Source organism: Anneissia japonica, unplaced genomic scaffold (genome assembly GCF_011630105.1).
Source record: "Anneissia japonica isolate Jap-2015-1 unplaced genomic scaffold, ASM1163010v1 scaffold287720_len810639_cov167, whole genome shotgun sequence".
Lineage (NCBI taxonomy): Eukaryota > Metazoa > Echinodermata > Crinoidea > Comatulida > Comatulidae > Anneissia > Anneissia japonica.
Genome location: NW_022736945.1, coordinates 52,219 through 74,493, shown reverse-complemented (window position 1 = coordinate 74,493; position 22,275 = coordinate 52,219). Strand labels below are relative to the sequence as shown.

Genomic DNA, 22,275 nt, shown 5'->3' with positions numbered 1-22,275 from the left:
GGAAGGTTACAATTTTTTTAGGTATGTTGTAAACAAATAAGTAATAAATAAACATTAAAAAATTGTACCAACGACAAAATGGTAAATATCCATGTAGAATGTAACATACAAAGATATGAAAATGCAGAAATTATCAATGGGGGTGGCCGCCTCCTTATCTCTGACGGAAACGATAAGGCTGTAGGCCAACCATTAACAATTCGTGCTGAACAGAAACCAGTTATTAAAACTAGAAAACGCAGGCATATGCCAACCAGACACTGATAACAGCTTGAGCACAATTTGCTGTAGCCCTATAAAGGTGAATTTTTGGGTTGGAAAATCTATTCATTATGTAAGAAAATGGATGTTTCGTTCAGCATATTGGAAACGCGGTTCAAACTGAGGTTCTGATCCGATGTGAATGCTACTTAAGTATTTAATAATAATAATGGCAATGATAATACTACTACTAATAATAATATTAATAAAAATCCAAAACGTATGAGCTAATTTCAAAGATGATCAAAGGCGACTCGTAACCCACGTGATCTGAATATTCATTACCGGTACACAAGTCATATATATATATATATGACTTGTGTGAGTTAGTATGTTATAGGCAGCTAACTGCTCCCAATGGAAGCAGATTATCCACAGAGGCACAACAGTGGCAGAAGATGCTCGTGTTGCTATGGAGCCCGTTAAAGGCGTCATGCCACCCCGGAATATGTTGCTACAGACTCTACCTTAGTATGCAATCGATGTGGATGTGGTGTTTGCAGTACCCGCATTGGCCTCCTGTAACATGAAAGCCTGTCAAAGAAGATGAGGATGCCCTGGTCGATATATACCGGCTGCAATGATTATGATGATAGGCCTACTATTACTGTGATTTTCGGTAGATAATAAAAGATAGAATAATTAATATCATGGTATGTCGGCTGTGTGTTTAAAGGAAAGTGGAAAGTGCATTTTGTATATCGATTCAATTCAAATCACTTTTATTTCCACACATTTACAGCAGATTACAAAATTGATGAAAATATAAACGTACACAGGTTAGAACAGAACTTTATGTAGTTATAATAAAGTTAGATATAATTATCCAGCAGACGTTGGATATACAGTGGCTGTCACGGGTCTACTCAATCAATATACCATTAATGCCTTGACACGTAGGCCTATGCTGTCAGCAATCGTTTATCACTCTATTCATCATCTTTTCAAAATGATTCCTCGTTGACTTCTAGACAGAAAATTAGCACCTCGATGGTAATTCACTGCGATATCTTCTGCTTATCTTACTGTCCCGTTAGTCATCGTATTGGCTCTTTGATCAGCTTATCGCATTTCAGAAACCTTTCCATATAAAGTGATTACCGCCCTGGAACTTCACATTTTGCCCACAGCGGCGCACAGTTTTGTTTTATTACATTTAACAGAACCTGGATCTTCAGGATGTTGAAATTCACTGTCATCGTCCTACTATCAGCTGCTTTTGCATATGGACGTAAGTTTCCTAAACTGTTAAGCTTTACTTTGATTGCTCGATAGATTTTTTAACGAACTTGATTTGGGAATTGTAAATTTAAACATTATAAATGTTATTCATGATGGTTAGTCAAGAAAATAAACTATAAAATTGTCATAAAACACAAAAGTCGTGTGACATAAGTATTAATAGGCCTATATTTTAATTCTGTCCTAGATTGTACTGTAGACATGCTTTATTTTTTACATAAATTTATAATGGAATTTGATATCTTAAAAATCAACAGACCTATACGTTTAAAAAATCTTTAATCACGTAGTCTCGATTTCGAACTACTTGATTACTCTGTATAGGCTAGGCCTCTATAAAACAATAGAAACTGCAAGTAGTAAAGTAAATAATTGTTACCGTGCTGTATTGGTTTTATAGAACAAGAACAATTTAGTCCTGACAAGTTAGTGCGATATGACTACGAGGGACAGTTATTGACTGGAATCCCAGGGACAAGTCAAGAATACGCCGGCTTAAAGATCAAGTGTAAAATTCTATTACAGTATGATCTGGATGTTGTTCGTATGTTGGTAAGTTGCATATATTTTTTCCTTCCCCAAGAGCAAAGATTTGTTTTCAAAATCGATACACTTCATGTACCGTACATAATTCATAACGCGTTGCTTTATATAGGCCTATATCGAAAATGTTTGTTTTATCAGTCAAGTCATCTAAAGAAAATAAGTACAGTATTGTATGTCGAATTTACAAAAAGTGTCGGACAGTAATGACCGATTTCTTTTTGTTGTAAGGAAATAACAGAGATTTGATGTTTACATATATTAAACAACATGCTACACGGTACTTTGTTGATAAATAGGCCTACTTCAAAAGTTTTTTCGTGAATTAAAACTCAGTGAATTGATGACTATAATGGGTAATAGAACAAAATGGCATCGTTATTTTTTTTTTCTAGTGAAAATGTAGTAGACCCTACACTAGAGTTTTTAAAATAGCAATTTAGCCGTATAGGTCTAAAGGTGTTTTTTGTTTTGATTTTTTGTAGTTTTTTTTTTTCATAATGTCGAAGCCGTATAAATTGTAATTTTGGTGATTTTTCCAGTAGTGTAATATTGAAATGTATTATGCACTTCACAAAGACAAAAATCACGGTGAAAAAGGATACAGTAATCGTGTCACATTCCCACCAAACATTCAACTCTTTAAAAGTCACACTTAACTACCGTGGCCAATCAGAACGTGCCATGTAATAGCTAGGAAAACGCGCATGCCCCACAAACATTAAATTTGACGTAAGTTTAGTCCACAGTTTATCAACAATACCCACTGGGAGGGGCTTAGAGAATGGTCTATGAACGACATAAATGTTTGTGCATTAATTTGCTTATGTGCAGGCCCAAGCGCAATCTGTAAACTATAATTATTTGAGTTCAAAGAGGAACACCTCAACAGAGGGTCAAGAGACAGCTGTTAGCATATGTTCCGTACATAATATAAAATTGATATTTCTGCGCTCTGGGCCCGAGAAGTGATTAGGTTTTTATGATAAAAGATAGGTCTAGATCATAGGTTTTAACATTTCCATCACTTCCATCATTTGATTTTGTTAATTTAAAGTAAAACGTATTATTTGAATCACAGTCCTAAATGTTTTTGAACTTTCCACGATATACAATATACAGTACTATGAAGCAATAGGTTTATTTAAACGCGTCATTCCTTGATCTACTGCAAGTCTCTCTGTTTATTATTTTTATTGCAAAGTTTCTATAAATGAACCGCAGAAAACAATATAAACTAGAAGAGGTAGTAATATATAAAATTGATTATCCCAAATTATAAAACTATATATTAAATAATCTATTGTGTAATTTAAATAATCTATTATGTAATTTAAATAATTTATTATGTAATTCAAATAATCTATTATGTAATTTAAATAATTTATTATGTAATTCAAATAATCTATTATGTAATTTTAAAGGGCAGTTTTTTTATACAGTAGCTTGGTGTTATGTCTAAATTTATATTTCTGACGTTTCTTTTTTTTCCAGTTAAGCGAAGTTTCTTTAAAACACTTGCAACAGAAATTGGAACAACCTCTGAAGAAGCAGACTGACAGTAACTTTGTCGATTTATCCGAGAAAGAACTTCGAAAGCTGACAGCTGAGCTCCAGAAACCTATTCAATTTCAATATCGTGCAGGCTTAGTAATTAAAAACCTTTCTTATAAATAATTTTAGAACATTGTTAAAATAGTCTTACACTACAGTATTTTATGTCCCCAAAAATATGATAATAAAAATGTATTAAAAACAATATATCGACCTTATTTGGTGCTAATTCCAAACTAGTTCAAATGTGCAACGCAAAAGGTTACCGGAAAACGAAAGAGATTTTAAGCTTTGAATTAAAGTTTTTAAAGAGAAACAGAAGAAGTTATAATGGTCGAAAGTTTTCGTCGTTTTTATATTTATAATAGTGATACTTCATGATGAATTAAATATATTATTAGATTTCTGAGATCGAGGCCTCGGGTAACGAGCCCCAGTGGTCTATCAACATGAGACGTGGTATACTGAATTTACTTCAAGTCAATTTAGAAGGCGGCGATAGCACTGATAATCCTATTAATGTCAACAAAATCAAGAGAGATGAACTCCAACAAGACAGACTTTTCAGTGTCATTGAGGTATAATGAAGCTTTGTATTTTAGCTAACATGACTCACAAGGCCTACGTAGATTATGTTTGTAAAGTTTATAAACAGACTAAAGTTACTTCAAGTCAATTTGGAACTAAATAGATTATAAGGCCAATTTAGATTTCTGTTCAAAAAATGTAATTTGGGTGCTGCTTTACATATCGAGATAAAACTAGTGCTGTTTACAGTTCATGTAAATAGTGTAGAACTATATTCCACTATTATATCCACAGAAAGAAAGAAAGAAAACTCGTATTTTTCAGTTCATTATTCTATTTTTATATTGTATTGACGGTTTTCAATATTCATAAGCAGTAGTTTGCCTGTATCATATTCAAATGTTGAAAAAGATTAGAAAAATGCAAGGTAAATATTGTTTAGCCTACCTTGTACCTTCTACCTATTTTTTTTTTTTTCATTTTAAATTATTTGTTTTAATGGTTAGGTCTATATTGGTATATAGGATTTTACATCACTGTTTGTGGTTTAGATCGTACGAGTGGAACCCATGAAGTTATTGATTCACTGGTCTTGTCTGAAAACGATTAACTATCATCTCTTATCTTAAATATGTATTTTGCTGTTGAATAACAATCCAAAGATCATGTTTATCGCACCATAGTTCAAGGTTTTTTTTATTCAATCTTGTTATTTTATCTCATCGTTGCTGTCTATATTGATACATTTGTTTTAAGTTCAAATAAAGAAACCAAGGTTTCTGAAAACAGGGTGGTCGAAATCTTTCCATAATATGGCCACAACGCACACAGTCAAGTAATTATAAAAGATGCAGAAGAGAACTAGGGATATATTTATCTCTTTTTTGCCCTTTTCTGAATCTACATTAGTTTAAATTGTCACGAATAATTTAGCTAAAAGATTTTTAATTAATTATGTAATAAGATGTACGTTCTCCATTTAAAAAAAGGGTTTTTTAAGGGAAAATCGATTGTCTTACTGGAAATTAAACTTTCATTGAGCATCATAATTCAATAAATATATGATTAATTTCTTTAATTAAAATATTTTTTACTTAAAATATTTTTTACTTATAGCCCTAATATTTATTGAAGAAATTGAATTTATTGTTTTACTTTGATTTATTGTAGGAAGGAGTCAGTGGAGAGTGTGAATCTCAATATGTCATCAAACCATGGACATCAATCCCAGAATACAACAATGGACAACTAACAGGTACGGTAGGGCTTAGTGAGAGGTAGCGAATGAGCGGTATAAGAAATTGCATTTGGTGCAATATTCTTACTTAGGCCTATAGTCATACAAGGCAGAAAATAAATGAATCGAGAAAGGCAATAATTGATAATTGAGTGTACATTAAACATTGAAATAGATGACGAAACCTGTATATTGATAATTAGAACGAAATTATATTGAATATTTTAATTGGAAATTAGTTACGGTATTAGTAAATAATACAGCTTTCATAATTTTCCGATCAGATTTTTCATGACACAATACAAACCATTTTCCTACAGAAATATTCAGTGGCTATAACGTTACAAAAGTGGTCAACTATGACAACTGCGTAGATCGAAGCATGTCTAGTACAGCTGTGATGCGGGGTTTTAAGTGTGCACTTTGCGAAAACCAGAAGCTGTTGAGGTCAAATGGACTCATTCGACTGAACATCACCAGAGCCCTTGATGATGTCGTAATCGATTCAGTTGTTGCCGAGGGCCAGCATGTTTTCACTCCTTACAGTACTGAGGATGGAGGCATCGTTACTTTCATTAAGTATGCATTTCTCTAACTTATATTTCATCCAGCGAGCTGTTGGTGTTATACAAACTTATAATCAAATGTTAGTTTAAATCAATTGAATTATCTTCGAACATTGCCCTAGATTATTCTCGTTTGTCTTGTCTATATTATTGATTGGCACTGCTCAAAACTAAATTCCCAATGGAATTATGGCATGTTTTGCCTTAATTATGATAGCTGCATATGCTAAGTCTGTCTTGATTTGCTTTTTTAGTGATTTATCTCAATCACGACTATCATACGAACTAAATGTGAATAGTTATGTTGATTTCTTATTCTGTTTTCACACAGCCAAACGTTGAAGCTTGTTTCTTTAGAACGTGAGGTCATTCCAGTGGAGCAATTAATTCAAGAACCAGAAAACAAACAGCTGAAAGGTGGACTCAAATTTGTCTTCCAAACGATTGGAGATCAAGTGACACCCAGTGTTGCCTCAGATGTAGTAACAGAAAAAGAGGTATTAATATTAATGAAAACAACTCATATACATATTAGAGTATGTAACAAGAAGTGGGTTGTAGCTTGGTGGTTAAGATGCTTGCCTTTCCATTAATTCCAGGAGTCTAGATGTAAATCCTGTCGGAATTCTTTCTTTAATACTTCACTTTTAAACCTTAATGATATTTTCTTGAGAGTTGTTTTAGTGCATCGTGTGTATTGTTTGTGTTATTCAAAATATGGCTTGGTGTCTCGTTGAGGGCCTCAATCGAAAACGGTGTCATATGTAATTGCAATTCACCCTAATCAATATGACAATTTAAAACAACAGAAAGACAAGAATTATAGTCTGTCTTTTGCCAAATGGTCCAAAATGCGCTTCATAATTATGCACAATTTTACAATATTCTGCACTTTGTAGAAAGCATCCCAGTCCTGCTGCAGTTATCTGCCCCTTAGCATACTACTTATCTGTCCACAGGACTTATGGGTAAAAAGAAGCATTTTAATTGCGTTTTTCCAAAGACATACATATTTATTAGAGCGTTAGACCCAATTTTTAAAGCAAGTGCTTACCGCTCCTACCATATAATTTCAACATATAATATTCTCTAATATCAAGACTAGACTATTGCACCGTCATTCTATTAAATATTTACTTCCTAACATAGCCAAAAAACTTTCAACTATAAACTCTGCTACACGTTTAGTTAAATTCATTTCCAGATCAAAGCATCACAAAGATGTGAATGGGCTTCCACTCAGGCAGCGTATTGTATTCAAAATTCTCCTCATTCTATAAAGACATTTCATCACTCAGCATCAGCATATATATATTGGATATGGATCTGTGCCTGCATGATCTACTTAAAGTGTGCTCCACCACCAGCACATGGACCCTTCTATCTAGTTAAAAATCCTCAATATTATTTATACCCAAATGCCGTCAGATTGAAACCCCTAATCATCTACTTTTTGGTCCTTTATAAGAAGTGGCTTAGCCCTGTCCAGACTATCAAAATCTATTTGAACAAAACATGTGATATGTCTAAATTTGGTCATGATGACATCACATCATGACCATATATAGTAATAATAATTACACAATTGTGCCTTTACATTCCACTTGCTTTTAAATGGTTACAGGTAACGTATCTGTTGAAGTTATTGGTCGGAAATGTTCTCGAAGATGAGTTGACAGAAACTACTCCAGGTCTTTTCCTGCAGTTGGTCCAACGTCTCAAAAAGTGCTCACAAGCACAGTTAGAGGATCTCGTGAAAGTATTTAGTAAAGAAAAGCCTTTATTCAGGGAACAAAAAGAAGTTACAGACAAAGCAGTATACGAGATGGAGAGGATGATGTTCATAAAATCAAGGTTTGTTGTAGAAACACATTAACTTTGCCCACAACTTTTCCACAGACAGGGAACTGTTCCCTGATTATACGATATACGGTCTGTGATTATACAATTCGTGCCTTATGGTAAACACGTTTAATTCATATTATTGCTTTGATTTTTGCAAGTATGCTTTCTTTCTTCCAGGAAGTTCCTTCGCGATGCTCTTCCTCTTGTTGACACCAAAGCTGCCCATACCTTGATCAAAACACTCATTGAGGAAAAGGAAATCTCTGGCGACGATGCTCAGCAAATTTTAGCTTCCTTAGCTCTAACGCAAAAACCAACGCAATTATTTGTTAATTCAACTATGGTAAATAACATCATATTTTGAAATGATTTATTGATTACTATTTTGATTACTTGCATTGAATTTCCATTCAATATGAAACAATATATTTGCTAACTAACTTACATGATCACTTTAATGGAAGCTTATTTTTTAATTTTTAGGAACTTTGTAAGAGTGAAGCTGTGAAAGAGGACGTTCAGCTGAATGGTACATGTCTACTCTCATTTGGGTCTCTTGTAAACACAATCTGTAATGGTCAAGAGCAGGTTATCAAATGCCAACCATGGGTAAAGGAGCACTATAAACAGGTGATCATATTTATCAAGTTCTTCGTAAGAATTAGGTGATCATTTAGGTATGAGTGCATTAACAGTTATTATAATAATGAAAGACATAAAATAAACATTTTTAAAACAAAAATCTAAATTTGTTTCTTCAAAATATTGTTGTTAAGTCGCTATAAACTCTACCTTTTTTCTTTTCTAAAAACACATACATATAATGCCACTTTTTCCATTTGGTTTTTTTTTTTTTTTATAATAATTCATATACTTGTTTTATTTATTCGAACAAAATACACTTGCATAGAAGATGATAAATTTGTTGTTCATCAACGTTTTATTGCTACTTAGTTTGTTTAATTATTTTTGTCCTTGTCGATTGTTTTCCAGTTTCTTCTGGCTGGAATAAAAAAAACCGAGCTTAACCATGTTAAGCAGATTTACCTGAAAGCTATTGGTAATGCTGGGTTGATAGAGACACTTGACAAGTTAAAACAGTTGATTGAGAACAACGAGGCTGAAGTTGAACTTAGAGTTAACGCTGTATACGCTCTACGACGTCTCACAATCACACAATCAAGCAAGGTAAACTGATCCTGTATAATTCTTATATTTAATTCGTCAGCAAGAAACTTATTACTTATAGAACATTACGGTAAATCTGAACGTTCCTATGTTTGATTACTAAATGTTTAATATAGGGTTGAATACTTGAGGTTGTGTCACGTTTTTAAGATTTTCAATGAGATCAGCCCATGCTATATGCAGGATTTTTTTCATAAGATCAAGAATAGTAATTGCCATAATACTAGCGGCAGCAACAACAATAATTCAAGAGTTCCTAGTTATGGTGGTGATGCTCATAATACCATTTTTAAACCAAGCAATAAAAAATTGGAACGCCCTCCCAAGAGATATAAAAATATGTCCCTCACTCGATTTATTTAATATTGACATTAAAAAATATCTTAAAGCAAGAGCCACCGTTAGAGAAAATGCCAGGGTTTTGTACTTTTAGCTTTAACTTTTGATATTTTGACTTTCTATCAATATCATATTTTTTTTTTTTTTTTTATGACCTTTTTTATATACAATCTTCTATTAGGTGATGGTTTTTTAGACCCCATTGGAAATAAGTCCTCTTGGACTCTAATGGGTTGTCTAGGCATCCCCATCATTTTGTTCGAAAGGTGTATATAAGAAAAACGATAAATTAATAACAAAAAAATTTACATTTTTACAAAAGATTATATTTTATTGCTATTTTAATTTCTAACTTCGAACCGTTTTATCTATCTCGATGTAAATTTGTAAATTGATGTTTTTAATGTATGATATTTTTAATGTTTTCATTTTTTATGATGCCGAATAAATTCAATTCAATACTGCAAGACACTTTAATGTCTGTTTCATCTAGTCTTTAGTTATGATCATATTGAGATTATATTGTTATGACATTGAGAGTAACTGGTGATAGCCTCTGTGTGTGTGCTGAACTGTGAAGATCCTTTGGTTCCCGGTTCAATTCCCATCGCTGCACTGCTTGTATCTCAGCTGGAGGACTCAAATGCAAGTTACGATAGTGCATTGTATTTCGGATAAGACGTTAAACCGTTGGCCCCGTGTGCATTATGGCCCACATGCACAATTGAGAATGGAGCACACCCTTCGGAAAAGAGTACGGGATTGTTTGCCGGTGTACTGCCCAATCACCACCAGAATAAACCACTGGAATTTAGTCTTCTTTAGACTTTTGTGGGCTACTCTTGGTGTTTACACCGAATAAATCCATTCATCCGTCCATATATAGGCCTGGATTACATATATTTATATATTTAATGTCTTTTATATTCCTATTTTGCAATTGATTATGACTTTTTGTTAAGGTAGTACAACACCTTATCAGGCCTTGCGTTTGTTTGTACTTTCTCCATCCTAATTTTTTTGAATTTATAAAATTAATGATGGAAAATAAAGATTAATTGATTGATTGCATACATAGGGCCTATTTACATATATATTTGTATGGAAATGACGAATATAAGGTACATACTACTAGTGTAAAAAAGGAAAAACTCAACACTGACAATATTGGTGACGTGACATAAAGGTATACTCCAACAACATTGCATGTTTTCAGCGCCGCTCTTTATTTATTTAAAGTGGAAAGCATAATCATAATAATAGAGTTAACATTACATATGTTAACATTTACTGTACCTTCATCATAGATATATATTTAAAAAAGTGTATGTTATTTATATTCCAACAGATCAGGACAATTCTCATCCCAGTTTTCTTGAATCAAACCAATGCCGCCGAGTTGCGAATCGCTGCCTACTACATCGTAATGGAGACTAAGCCTAGTCTAGCAGTTGTCGAAATAATTACAGAGGCTCTCCGTAAAGAAACCAACAACCAGGTCGGAAACTTCGTATTTTCTCATCTGACCAGCGTCAGCAACTCGACAATACCATGCCATCGTAATGTGTACGTCTGACTTATTCTTTAGTATGCCCACCCCCATCATTATAATCATGCTCCTCCTCATTATCGTCATCATGAACATCATATTGTTTAAACAGTACGCCTACACTATAATAACTATTAGTAGAATAATAATACTTGGAAGAATTTCATCTAGTCTTTAGTTGAATTAGTAACTTTTAGTCTATATATCCAAGAACCATTTCAGTATACTAGAATAGTAGTATGTTTCTCATATATTATATGTGCTGCAGTGATTGTGTAACCATAATAATTATTGCACAGTAGAATATGATCAATTGAATTAATTCATCTTCAATCATTCATTATTAATATTTAAAACAGATAAGTATAAAAAATAAATATAAAGGAAGATGCAGCCTGAATTTACAGGCTACGCATGCAAGATATCAAATAATTATAATAGTTAAACATATTGAATTAAATTCAATTTATAAAATTGATAATACTTCTCATACAATGTTTTGTATTTTTCATCAGTTCTCTGGTTGTAAAACAAGCCCTTCGATTTGCTAAGCCATATAACCTCGGTGCACAGTTCTCAAAACACATTGTCATCGGGAAAATGTTGGGTGAGCTATTTATTTATATATTTATTCTCTTATGTATTTATTTTAGTTAATATAATTGTGTCTCATTTACTCTTGTTTTTATGCAGTACTTTGGATTTTTTTTTTATCATATACCGTATGATGTGTCGAATAAGAAATCCTGAATCATAAAATATGTGATTATTTTACTTTAAATCTGTCAGAGGATCTGAAACTTGGTGCCTTCTTGGAGTTAAACCACATTGGTCAAAAGGATTCTCCATTTCCGCTGTCCGGAAACACCAAACTTAGTGTCAACATCTTAGGGTACCAGACTAGTCTTGTTGAAGCTGGATTGCGTATGGAGTCTCTTCGCTACATTATAGACACCGCTCTCGGTACCACCGGCGAAAGTAGTCCTGCCAATGATGTAATAGATAAATTGGTAGGGTTATAATTTACATACAACATTTCTTTTTCCTTTCCTTAGTTTTTATTCTATGGTTTCATATGAAAGGCACTCTCTAGGAGGCAATATTAAGCCCTAAAATGTTATAATCTCTGAATGAGAGACGTACTAAAATCTTTAAATTATCGATTATTGATTACCAGGTAAATTTAGGACAAATGTTTTTCTGTAAAAAATAATCCTAATTTTCTTGTTATATTTACATTCTTTCAAAACACGTAGCTTAATTGACCTTTCCTCATATTGTATATTGTTGCTTAAGTATCACAAAACGACGTAAATGTACGTGAACATGTGAATTTGTGGAACAATACGAGTGGGTTTGGGATTTGTCAGTTGTTAGGTTTCATTGACACATACAAAATATTCATTAGTTTGATTTCTAATAATTATACAAACATAATTCAATTGTATAGCTTCCCATTAAAAAACGTGACAAAGATCAAGATCCGAAATTATTCAGCTACTTCAAACTTTTTGGAAACGAAATCCACTTTGCTTCTCTTGACAAGCTGATCATCGATTCTTTTATCAAAAGAAGTAAGATTAGACATATTTTTTAAAAGTCAACATTAAACTTCTAGACATTTCTAACCTTAAGTATACAATATTTTCTGACGTCACAAACGGTCTAGCACTCATCGTTCTTCATTGTTAAATTGTGCTTGTATTAATATCTTTTTTATTTTATCAATAATTGATCATATACTTATATATATGTATATATATATATTATTATTATTATTATTTCTGATGCTCAACATACTGCCTTTGAGTATCTGCGCATACTTATATAGGGAGCAACACTGCCTCAATTGGATAATTGGTATTTGAATGTTTCTTGAAATTCTTCTGGGAATTTTGTGGATTTTGTGGTGTACTGCGCATTGAGCACCATTAGTGGAGATGTGTGCTTTATAAATCTTTTTTATTATTATTATTATTATTTCTGATGCTCAACATACTGCCTTTGAGTATCTGCGCATACTTATATAGGGAGCAACACTGCCTCAATTGGATAATTGGTATTTGAATGTTTCTTGAAATTCTTCTGGGAATTTTGTGGATTTTGTGGTGTACTGCGCATTGAGCACCATTAGTGGAGATGTGTGCTTTATAAATCTTTTTTATTATTATTATTATTATTTCTGATGCTCAACATACTGCCTTTGAGTATCTGCGCATACTTATATAGGGAGCAACACTGCCTCAATTGGATAATTGGTATTTGAATGTTTCTTGAAATTCTTCTGGGAATTTTGTGGATTTTGTGGTGTACTGCGCATTGAGCACCATTAGTGGAGATGTGTGCTTTATAAATCTTTATTATTATTATTATTATTATTATTATTATTAACATTCAAATAACCACACTCTTCCTTGATGAAAAAAGCAAGTTATTGAATTAGTGTGTCCCTTTTATGCAATATTTAAATTTCATTCTGTTTTCTATTCATAATAGGAATGGTAAATAAAACAAAAAGCAGAGGCTATTGGAAATTGTAGAATGCCTGTCAACCCCCCCCCCCCAAAATCTATCAGTACAATCAGTGATTGGTGATGTATAATTTATGATAACAAGTTTATGTTTCTTATTTTTGATGATTATCTTCTTCGTAGAAAGCATTTAGTGTAGGTAAAGAAAGTGTTGGTGTTGAAATGGAAATGAAGACCAAAAGGATCCCGGTTACCAGTGTACCGTCTGCTCCCAGATTCCCGCTCTCGGGGCCAGTTGACTTCAATATTACTACACGCAGTGGAATCGACAGACCTGAACAATATTTGTTCGACTTAAAACTGTCAACTGTAAACGTTTCGTCAAAGTTCATCAAAGACTCAATGAAGATGAATAAATTCCGACAATGGATCACATCCAGCTCGAGTAGTTCAGAGGAGATGGAGCCGAATAGCGTTGAGGCTAGTTGGTATGTTCGTTTTTTCTTACAACCCACTAGATCGGATACTCTGATTGATTGCTAGTGGTTGGTTATTACACAAACTTTCTGAAAAGGTAATATATTATACTTTCTGTTTGATTAATACTTTATTTTAGGGGACTGAACAGCAGAAGCCACGAAGTAGAATGGGCTTTTGTTCCCGCTTGGGAAGAGCGTATTAAGGAAGCTAAGCAAAACAGTATGGGCAAAGACCTTTCTAAGAGTCGTAGTGGAAGCCTGGAGCTTGATGATATGAAACTGAGTAGAAGCCACGAAGAAAACACCGAATCAAGATTGGCTACCAGAGCGGTTTTGACGGTAATAATAAAAATGCTGAAATTAGGCTTAAATTTCAGGCCTGAAATTCAAATCTCATATTAAGGTTTATATCACACGTGATAAAATGTGATAGTTTCTAGTGGATCAACATCATCCTTCTATCCATAGTAAGCCTACATTAAAAAAAAAAAAATTGCTTCTTAACTCTTGCTCAGGCGGGCCGTAGACTTGATGCGCCACCTATCGTGTGAATACTACGTCGATTTTTGGGCATTATTGTACTAGTACTGTATACAGTAAATTTGAACATTATAAATTTAATTTAATGTGGGGATAAAATATTCAGACTATTAAGTAATATGCAGACTCTTTAATTACGGTTTCTATTGTATTCGATTGAGCAGATTGTTGGTAATAATGCAGAGGGAAGTACAGATACTTCGAGACGCAAGATAGTTACGGAACTACTAATCAATCATAACGAAGAAGGATTCAAGAGCGCCACATTAGAACTTATACAGTCCCCTATTAAAGCTGGATCCGATCGTTCATTTATGGTAAGTCAGCGTTTCATATATTTTATACCTCCCTGGTTTAATATTTAGCATATTGGCACTCCAACAATTAAAAAGTTTAAAATATTGTTTTACGCCTCTTTTCTTTCCCCTCCCCTACCCCAGATTTTAAATAATAAAAAGTCTGTATCTTATTTACCGTTCCGAAGTGTTTTATCACACACCCTTTTCTATGTGTGTTTCGAAACATAGAGAATAAGCACTGCGTAACGGTAATACAAATTCAGATACTTAAAATTTTGACCTTAGAAACATGTATTGAAACGAATATTTCGGCTACTCCTGTAGTCTTTGTCAACGCTTGAAATGATTTTATGTATTACCGTTACGCAGTACTTTATCCTGTATATCCTGCATATGAGGTAAGATAAGATAAGGTAACTTAACATTTGTTGTCCAATAAAACAACTGGAAATTTGTTTTCTCTGGCAATACAAAGACACAAGGCAAGAATAAAAAAAACAAGAATTAAAATACACTTGATACAAATGTTTAAAAGGTAGATAAATTTAAAAGATAATTATGGAATATAATATATATATATATATATATATTTATATATATATATTACATATATATTTACATCATGTATGTATATATAATATATATATTATATCATATATAAACATAATTCTAAAAATTATTTTTTGTTGTGTGTTTTTCAGATGTGTATGCAGAGTGAAATATTATTTCCAGTTCCAGATTTTGTTCTTCCAAATCAGTTGCGAAAACGCCAAGACAGTGTGTTTAATCGCTTCGGAAGACCGAGTCGCTATTTTACAGAGGGAAAATCCTTTTCTGATGAAGGCAGCGATGCGTCCACATCCCATTCTGGTCAAGCTGACTCCGTGTCTAACCTAAAGTCCGGTGAATCATGGTCTAGCTCAGAGTCTGGAGCTTCTGGCAAGCTGAGCGTTTCAGATTCCAGTGAGGAACGGGTAGTGAAACACCTAAGCCTGGAGGATAAAGTTCGAATTATGACCAAACAGATCCGTAGCAAGTTAAACCTTCAGTGGGGAGTTAGCTGTCAAAATGATAAGAAACTCGAAATTAAGGTATATAATGCGCTTCGTTAGTTATTTAAAATGTTCTATTTAATGAGGTATACATTACCTAATGAAAGTAGTCGTACTTGAATTGATCTTTATATGCCTTATGGGAAATAATGAAAATAATGGAAAACAATACAATTAGCAGTGGCATTCCACCCCCCCCCCCACCACCACATGAGCGCATATACTGCCTGTAAAATCAAAAGCTATTAAAGTATTAGTATTAAATAATTAAGGTGTATAAATATTCAAACAAAATCCATTCGAGTAGATTTATTTGTTTAATGCTTTGAATTCGACTGCACAAAAAACGAAAATGTTGATTATTATAAGTTTCATTTTGTTTATTATACTTAATATCTGTTCTTTGACACTAAAGTAAACCATTATGATATTATTATCTTTTAAATTTTAGGCCCGCTTTGAACAAAGCAAGAAACAACTAGAAGAGTTGAAGGACAAACAAAATCCAGTACTGATCCAGTGTAACAAAGATCGTGAGAGTGGTCTCCGTTACAGTCCTGCCTGCTTAGAGATAATCCAACAGGAAAATGAACTCCGAGAAATGCACGTGATGATCACTTACGATAACGTAAAAATATGTTCATTTCTTTCATTAAGATAATATTAACCTCGAAAAGTCTGTAGTAACAGGTGTAGTAACCTGACTTGTTCTGTACTTTAAATACAATGCATGTACAGAATTAATGCAGGCATTCAAACAATTATGATTTTAAACGGTTTCTTCCAGTTGCCGCTGTGGCTGAAGAAGCTGTATTCTAAATCTGTACTCCTTCTTGAAAAAGCAACAATGGATAAGTTAGTGATCGAGAATGTGGGGCAGAAAAACAAAGGAGGAGAGGTATAAAATAATGTAATAATAATAATGATAATAATAATAATACTAATAATAATAATAATAATAATAATAATTACGTAAACTATGGCGATAGCATTAATGATAACGATAATGATGATAATTATTATTATCATTAATGATAACGATAATGATGATAATTGAACGGTGATGGCGGAGGAGATTCAGATGTCGATTTTGATGATAAATAATAATAAAAATAATTGTAAATAAAATCAGAATTTCGATGTTAACTCTTCTTAGGCTATAATCCGATATAAAAGAAGGATTTTTTTAAATTTAGCTTACGTTAACGTACAAATAATGTTTGTTTAATTGTTAATATAATATATTAAAAAGTAATCTGTATTTCTGAAGGTTTTGATTTCTGGAGCTCTTGACAAAACAAAAACCAAGATGGATTTGGCTATCAGGCACCCATTCGAGACACTCAGATGGCATGACGTGCCACTTCCTGTTCACATTGAACCATTTTCAGCACGTTATCCTCTTTTCAGTCAGTACAAACAGACGCTGACCAACAACAATTTCCCACGTGAGTAACTTACATTAAGCTTCCTTCTGATAATGGTACTGGTACTGGTACAAATAGCCATCTTTTTCAAGACATTTGGCAGACATTGACTTGACGTTGACAATAGTAGGATCAGGAGTTGATAGTGATATATACTGCTTTTAAAGCTATAAAATTTAATGCGAACCAAGAACACAGGACAATAATATAATGTAGTAATTGATATAGAGTAGGTTAATATCAGTGCAGTTAAAATCGAGGTAGCAGTTAATTGAGCTTTCTGTTGAAGGCATCCTTGATAAGGCGTGAAACCTATTTTGATCTCTTCTAAATAAGCCAATTTGTAGTTGGAACTGCGCATGCTCGTATCCAATGTCATGAACCTAGTATGTTGACATAACCTATGTTGTATGTATGGTGTTTATGTCGATTGGCCATGAACGAGCATGTGCTGTTATCTAACTACGGGCTGGCTTATTTAAAAGTTAATGAATAATGGAAACAAATGTGGATTCTTCGGCTACTAGGCACTGTACTATTGATCGACAATTCTTAATAATAATAATGATTTAAAAAAAATACAGACTAGAGTTTAACTACAGATTATGTTTCTTTCGTATATATATATATATATATATATATATAGATATATATATATAATATGTATATATGTATATATATACGTATACATATATATGTATATATATATATATATATATATATATATATTCATCATTACTATAATATAGAATAGTGGACAGCATGAGAAATAATATTTCTATAACTATTCTATTGGTAACTTGAACAAATGTCATGAATATTAGATTGATTTTCCCCAACGATTAGCTACTTGTAAAGTCGTGAAGGATCAAATCAAAACTTTTGATGACCTTTCTTACAAATACAACATCACCACGTGTCCCCACGTCATTGCAAAGGACTGCTCCTCATCTGAACGCTACACCGTCACAGCTCGTCAAAGCCCAGGCCAGCCAGAAAAGAAAGTAAGTTTATTATAAGCAGTCATGGTATTGGTTTTTTGTTTTTGTTTTGTTTTGTTTTGTTTTGTATTTGCGTAACTTCAACAGGTAGGAATGTCGTCACGCCTGAATGCGAATATATTTTGATTCTAATTTATCAGCATACTTGGCGTGGGAATCCTCTGTCTGATAAAAAAATAAAGGAAACTGGATTTAAACAACTAAATTATTAAATTAAATTAAATCGTCTATCATAGTACGTAGGCCCCTATATCATTATGCCATATCTAGCCTAAACCTTATTTTACAGGAAGTTAAGATTATATCAGAAGGCAAGACCATAGAGCTCAAACCACTTAGTGATATTGAAATCACCGTCAGTTTGGATGGAGTTCCTCTCAAGATCAAAGATAACCAGAAGATACTTATTTTCAGCAAAGGTTCCAAGCGGGTAGAGGCAATCTTTCCTCACATGGATAAGATAGATGCTTTGACGAAACATCCATCTGAGTCCCTCAGTGCTTCAGCGAGCAGCGAAGAGCGCCATATCGCTGACATCATGGACGAGGAACTTGCCAAAATCAATGTCTCTCTGACGCTCCCCAACGTAACAGTCAGCCCGCGTCTAACTTTAGGGGGACTCAAGCCATCGACCGATAAACCTAGGCCATCAGAAGAGGGATTAAAGTCAAAGGAATCAAAGTCGAAGGAATCAAATTCGAAGGAAGTTGATTCATTGAGCATGAGCAGAGAACAGCACGAGGAACGTGAAATTGATATCGAAGAACGGAAATACTGGCAAGATTTTAGGCATCGAATGAAAACCATGACAGCAGTAGACAGACCTAAAAGTGGTCGAGTTACTCATGTCATCAGAAGAATGAATGAAACAATTGAAGTTGAGTGCGTTGCAGTTGGACTTAAAGTGAAATACAACCAAAGATACATCAAAACACAGGTTAGCACAAAACATCTTTCTCATCAATGTCACTGTCTTAGCATTAGCATCATCATCTCAGAATCTTAGTATCATTATGGTCACGTTCAGAAGTTAGCTTCATCTTCATCATCAGCATCATCATCAATATTTACCGTATCACCCACAATCATTAGGTAGGTTTCGCCGCACGACGTTAACCTTAACTTTAACTTAGTACCAAATATGCAACGCGATAGCTCCTCCCCTTTTCTAAACAAAATGTAAATACGCACGCGCAAACCCGTAACGCGTAAAATCCTGAAATTAACGTAACGCAAGATAAATGAATTATGACGTCATTAAGGTTAAGGTTAACGTCATGCGGCGTAAACTACCTATTATTAACACATCTTATTCCAAACTTCTTTATTAGAAATAAAATGACATGATCCTACAACCTCTTGAATTCTATGTAGAAATTGAGTATATGAATATAAAAGTAACTATAAAAAATGCTAGGTCCTAAAGAACATCTACAAGTTGTGCAATTGTTAAAACACTTAAGATTTTTTCTGTAGGTTTCTCCGTGGTACCATGGGCTGCAATGTGGTCTCTGTGGTGAATATGATGGCGAGAAAACCAACGATCTTGTAGGCCCAGAACAGTTAGCTTACCGTGACAGTCAAATCTTTGGAATAAGCTACCGTGTCCGAGATGCTAATTTGTGTTCACTCGACCCCGGTAATGAGCATTTTTATAAGCTAATTCATAGTTTGAACAGCGCATGCCCGTATCCAGGTTCAATCGACATAAGCCATGTTGTATGTATGCTTGTTTGTGTCAATTGACCTGATATAGACATGCGCATTTCAAGTTACGAATTGGCTTATTAATATAAAATTAATATTATATTTATATAAAAAATAGAATAAAGGAAGGCTTATTGAACGCAATATTTTCTAATGCGCGTACTAATCCTTATACTACTATCCTCGGAACTATTTACGTCGTTTGAACATTAACGGTGTAATTCGTGTGGAAAATTTGAATTTCCCCCCCCCCCCGTCTCAAATTGTAATAACACTATTAACATGATTATTTTTTTATGAGGATCAACTACAAATATCCACATTGAAATATAAAATATAAATGTTTTATAAATACAAAATGTTGCTGAAAAATTTGATATTGACTTTTTAGATTTAGGTTTACCTTTTTTTTTTATTTAATGCCTTTAAATATATCAATATTTCCAACCTTTTTAGAAGTAGCCAACTGTCTTCCGAAGATGAAAACCATTGTCATAGATGACGTCGTAATCGACAATATTGGATCTACCTGTTTCTCCAAGATTCCGGTGCCGAAGTGCGACTGTACCCCAACTGAGATAAAACAGGAACTATTGGAGTTTGCCTGTATGGAGAAGGATAGTGATGAATCGATTCAGTTAAAGCAAAGGGTTGCTTCAAACCTTATTGTCACTGAGGTGTCCAAACTAAAAACGGATTTCGTTTCATTGACTGACAGTCACCTTAAATGCAGTCAATAAAATTATAACTAAAATAAAACACCGAAATTTATGATTTCTCCTTACGTATAGCTTCCCGTTGTGTAGAGTTAGCTTTAACTTGTCAACTATCAGAAATTTTTAAAGACATTTACACGAAACGTTGGTTACATTCGGTTTTACCTTACAACCATTTTATCTTTCTTTTCTGTTCAAACTGAAGTTCAATTGGATGGCGTATTTCTAAGAAAATGAAAAATTTCTGTCAAATAATTTATTAAAATTTAAATTTAAAATTCTACAATAAAAAACATGATGAATAAAATGTGTAACCGCGTTAGTCTGCTATAGAACAATATAAAAGAAATGGCAACAGCACTTTTAAGACTAAATTGTATAAAAGTTAATCTCTGATCCAGGCTTATGCATATTATGTTATTCTTGTAATAATCTAATCCCATATAGATTTGTAGTTAATTGTTATTTTCATATTTAAATAAAAAAAATGAATAGGAAGCACTTTTTTGACTAATGATGAATTTTATTTCACAAGCTTTCGCCCCAGTCAATGTATTTTTTGTATTTACATACACTGGCTAATACGGCATACTGCTTTTTTGTTTCATATTTTAGTTTCATTAAATTTTCTGAACAGTAAGACAGTGTTTTTCCTTTACTTTTGTAGTTTGATCAGTGTGTTAGCCATAACCATGCTAATGTTAATGTTGTTGTTATGTTATTTTGATTATTGATATTAATGTAATTAGAAATGAGAACAAAAATTGAATTTTTATAAATGTGATTTATATGAATTGGGGCTACCAACATAAAAAAAAAAAACAGATTTTTATTTTCCTCAATATGTTCAATTTAATTGTAATCTAGTTGAAATATTTCAGAAACATTTCTTTTTTTTTATTCATGTGATAATGTATTATGAATTGGTGGAAGTGAGAAAAAGAAAAAAAAATGATTAATATGATAATACTATAAAGTAATTATTTTTAAAAATTGAGATATAAGAAAAATTTTAATTAAATTTAGGTCTGAGAGTGGCATTTCCGGCCATCTAGAGCTGCCAAAATTATATACGGTGGGGCTGAGATGGTCTAGACCCCCGCCTTTAACAGTACCTCCCGCCCTGTAATATTTCGAATTCCTGTATCCGCCACTGAATTAGATCTTCATCAAATATTTATAGGTGTGAATTTTATTTCTAATTCTTTATTGTTGTGGACTCAAAACAGCTTAAGTTGAAAACATGTAAAATACCTTCTGTTGTTTTGATGTTAACCGACAACCAATTTAAGACGGACGTCCAGAGAATCAGCCTCTTTGACAAGACCTGGTAGTTTCTTCGAGAGCGCAGAAGCAGCAATTGTAAACTACCTTTGCCATTAGGTTTATTAAGACGCTGTTTTTGGTGTGTGGGTTCTGTATCATTTTGCATCAATTAATTATAACAATATGTTTACTCACTGATTTTGTTAAACTGAAATCTGTATTATACTCCATTGCAATAAATTCTATAATAATAGGATACAATAATTAAAACGAATGCCGTCTCTAAATGGCATGTACAATAATAGTCCAGTTCTAATCACATACATTACATATATTCAGCCAGGGTCACAAAACTAATTCTCAGTAGGCTACATTCTTAACCTCAGTTTTATACAAATTCGCAACATTCTGTTGTGAATCGTTTTGTAGCCATTTTTAGAAAAAAAAACTACTTTAGAATGAATA

General features: G+C 33.1%; 1 protein-coding gene across 1 annotated transcript; it reads left to right on the top strand.

Annotated features, from left to right (window-relative positions):
* Positions 1-1,304: 1,304 nt before the first annotated feature.
* Positions 1,305-21,094, top strand: LOC117117000 (vitellogenin-4-like). Its single transcript, XM_033261171.1, has 26 exons — positions 1,305-1,492; positions 1,904-2,055; positions 3,541-3,696; positions 4,002-4,178; positions 5,299-5,383; positions 5,686-5,944; positions 6,263-6,428; positions 7,556-7,785; positions 7,954-8,119; positions 8,260-8,406; positions 8,770-8,964; positions 10,652-10,869; positions 11,368-11,459; positions 11,642-11,862; positions 12,303-12,437; positions 13,507-13,811; positions 13,940-14,141; positions 14,507-14,659; positions 15,343-15,732; positions 16,145-16,321; positions 16,481-16,591; positions 16,964-17,141; positions 17,967-18,124; positions 18,411-19,058; positions 19,598-19,760; positions 20,285-21,094. The coding sequence occupies exons 1-26, from the start codon at positions 1,441-1,443 to the stop codon at positions 20,566-20,568; spliced, it is 5,220 nt and encodes a 1,739-aa protein (XP_033117062.1). The 5' UTR covers positions 1,305-1,440; the 3' UTR covers positions 20,569-21,094.
* Positions 21,095-22,275: the final 1,181 nt, after the last annotated feature.